The 1,738-nt window shown below is 51.8% G+C and overlaps 1 protein-coding gene across 1 annotated transcript; it reads left to right on the forward strand.

The window, feature by feature from the left end:
- Positions 1–79: 79 nt before the first annotated feature.
- LOC127752353 (uncharacterized) lies at positions 80–1,430 on the forward strand. Its single transcript, XM_052277483.1, has 4 exons — positions 80–557; positions 638–712; positions 799–888; positions 1,213–1,430. The coding sequence occupies exons 1-4, from the start codon at positions 414–416 to the stop codon at positions 1,294–1,296; spliced, it is 393 nt and encodes a 130-aa protein (XP_052133443.1). The 5' UTR covers positions 80–413; the 3' UTR covers positions 1,297–1,430.
- Positions 1,431–1,738: the final 308 nt, after the last annotated feature.

Genomic DNA, 1,738 nt, shown 5'->3' on the forward strand with positions numbered 1-1,738 from the left:
TGAGTCAGTTCGTCGCTGGTCTGCTGCCCACCCTGATCATTAGCACGACACAGGACTCGTTCACCTGCATCGAGTCCGCGAGCGTGGACTCTTTGGCCGCCGTCGCTGATGGGGTGCAGGAGGTCATCAACGCGCTCCTGCGCCTCGGGGCTCCGAGCGCGCCCCGCCCGGAGACAGGCCCCGCGCGCTGCCTGCGGGTCTCCGAGGCCACGAGGCGCCGCGAACCAGACGAGCTCGGCGGCGAGCAGAGCGACGTGGTGACACACGGCCTGCGCGCGCTCCGGGTGCGCTACCAGTGCGTGCAAGACGTCGTGCACGCCACTAACTGGCTGTACGGCTGGGGCAACCTGATAATCAGCAGCTTCTCGCTGCTGCGGGGAGTGACGTTCCTGTACTGCGGCGTGATCGTCACGATGGCGCACGCCGCCATGTTGGGGGATTTGGGGGAAGATTTTCCCTTTGACGTATCGGATGGAGTCTTCCTCCTGTTCTGGGGCACCGTCCTGATCGGCAAACTCATATTTATCTGCGCCATTGGAGAACAGATGAGATCTGAGGTGAGTCTCGGTGGAGTTGGACACAAGGCTGGTGTAGTTCTGTTTTAGTCAGCCATCCCTTCAGGTCGATTCATTTGCAGAGTTCTAGGATTTCGGACGCCTTGCAGGCAGGGATAACTCGCTACCCAGACATGGATCCTTCAGTCAAACGAGAAGTATAAGTTGTTCCGTTACTCGCACCACTTACAGTGAGCACCCGTGTAGGAGTAGCTTTGAGATCGTCATTTTTACTCCTTCACAGATTCAGTGGTTTATCTGCCAGACACAGAGACAGGAGATTCGATTTGGTGCTTTTGATCTCTGTTACTTTGACTTGACAACCATGAATAGGGTGAGTACACTAGGGATCGTCCAGAAAGCACGTTCGCTTTTCCCAGATTAATTCGGTATTAATTCGGTAATTGATTCGGTGAATGCCCCACCCAGGCTAGGCCAGTCCGAAGTACACGCATGCATTGCCGGCGAGTCGTTGCCTACCTACCAGGCGCTATGAGAGCCTGTAGTGGCTATCAATTTCGCTACGGCAAATAACGAGGCAAATAAAACGGACGTACTCACTGGATGATCTCATCTTGGGCTACGCCCGCTCACTGTAATATTTTCCCCCCTGCCTCGGTTTCACCTGATAATTTTAAATATTTGCTTTGTCTTGTAGATCATTGCTTCCGGTATGACGTGCATCGTCGTTTTAGTCCAATTTTCAGCAATTGCAGCTCACGGACGTAGCCAACTGAAATAACAATCAGATAAAGCTCTGTGAACGGATTTATTGCGGAAATAATGTCGTGGACATTGAAAGATATATTTGACGGTCTTCTGAATTATTCGAGGAGTTGGGTTCGTCGTCTTTGGTAGGTTCGATCCGTGAAATCCAGTTTGTGATACTTTTACTGAATTTTTGCGAAAACTAAAAAAAAATAAATAGGTCGCACAATCTAGCTGCACAGAGCTTGTAGTTCTCCCTAGTTCTCTCAAACATAGGGTCGATCGAGTACTTTTTTTTTCATTTGCCCCCAGCCACGAGATCAGGCGCGTCATGCCATGCGGTGCCGGCAGACTCCAGCACGAAAATTACATAATTTATCGGCTTATGATTACATTGCACAACTTGCGCACGTCCGGCGCTTGGGGGGTATCACTCACTCGCCCACTGTTTCTTACACTGCCGCACACCCCGTGAA

Source organism: Frankliniella occidentalis, unplaced genomic scaffold (assembly GCF_000697945.3).
Source record: "Frankliniella occidentalis isolate FOCC.00 unplaced genomic scaffold, Focc_3.1 Scaffold10, whole genome shotgun sequence".
Taxonomy (NCBI): Eukaryota; Metazoa; Arthropoda; class Insecta; order Thysanoptera; family Thripidae; genus Frankliniella; species Frankliniella occidentalis.

Bases quoted from the DNA above. Each gene is read 5' to 3' on its own strand.
- LOC127752353 (XM_052277483.1), top strand. From the start codon at position 414: ATGGCGCACGCCGCCATGTTGGGGGATTTGGGGGAAGATTTTCCCTTT. The intron at 558-637 runs GTGAGTCTCGGT...ATTCATTTGCAG, and splicing joins GAGAACAGATGAGATCTGAG to AGTTCTAGGATTTCGGACGC. The intron at 713-798 runs GTATAAGTTGTT...ACTCCTTCACAG, and splicing joins ATCCTTCAGTCAAACGAGAA to ATTCAGTGGTTTATCTGCCA.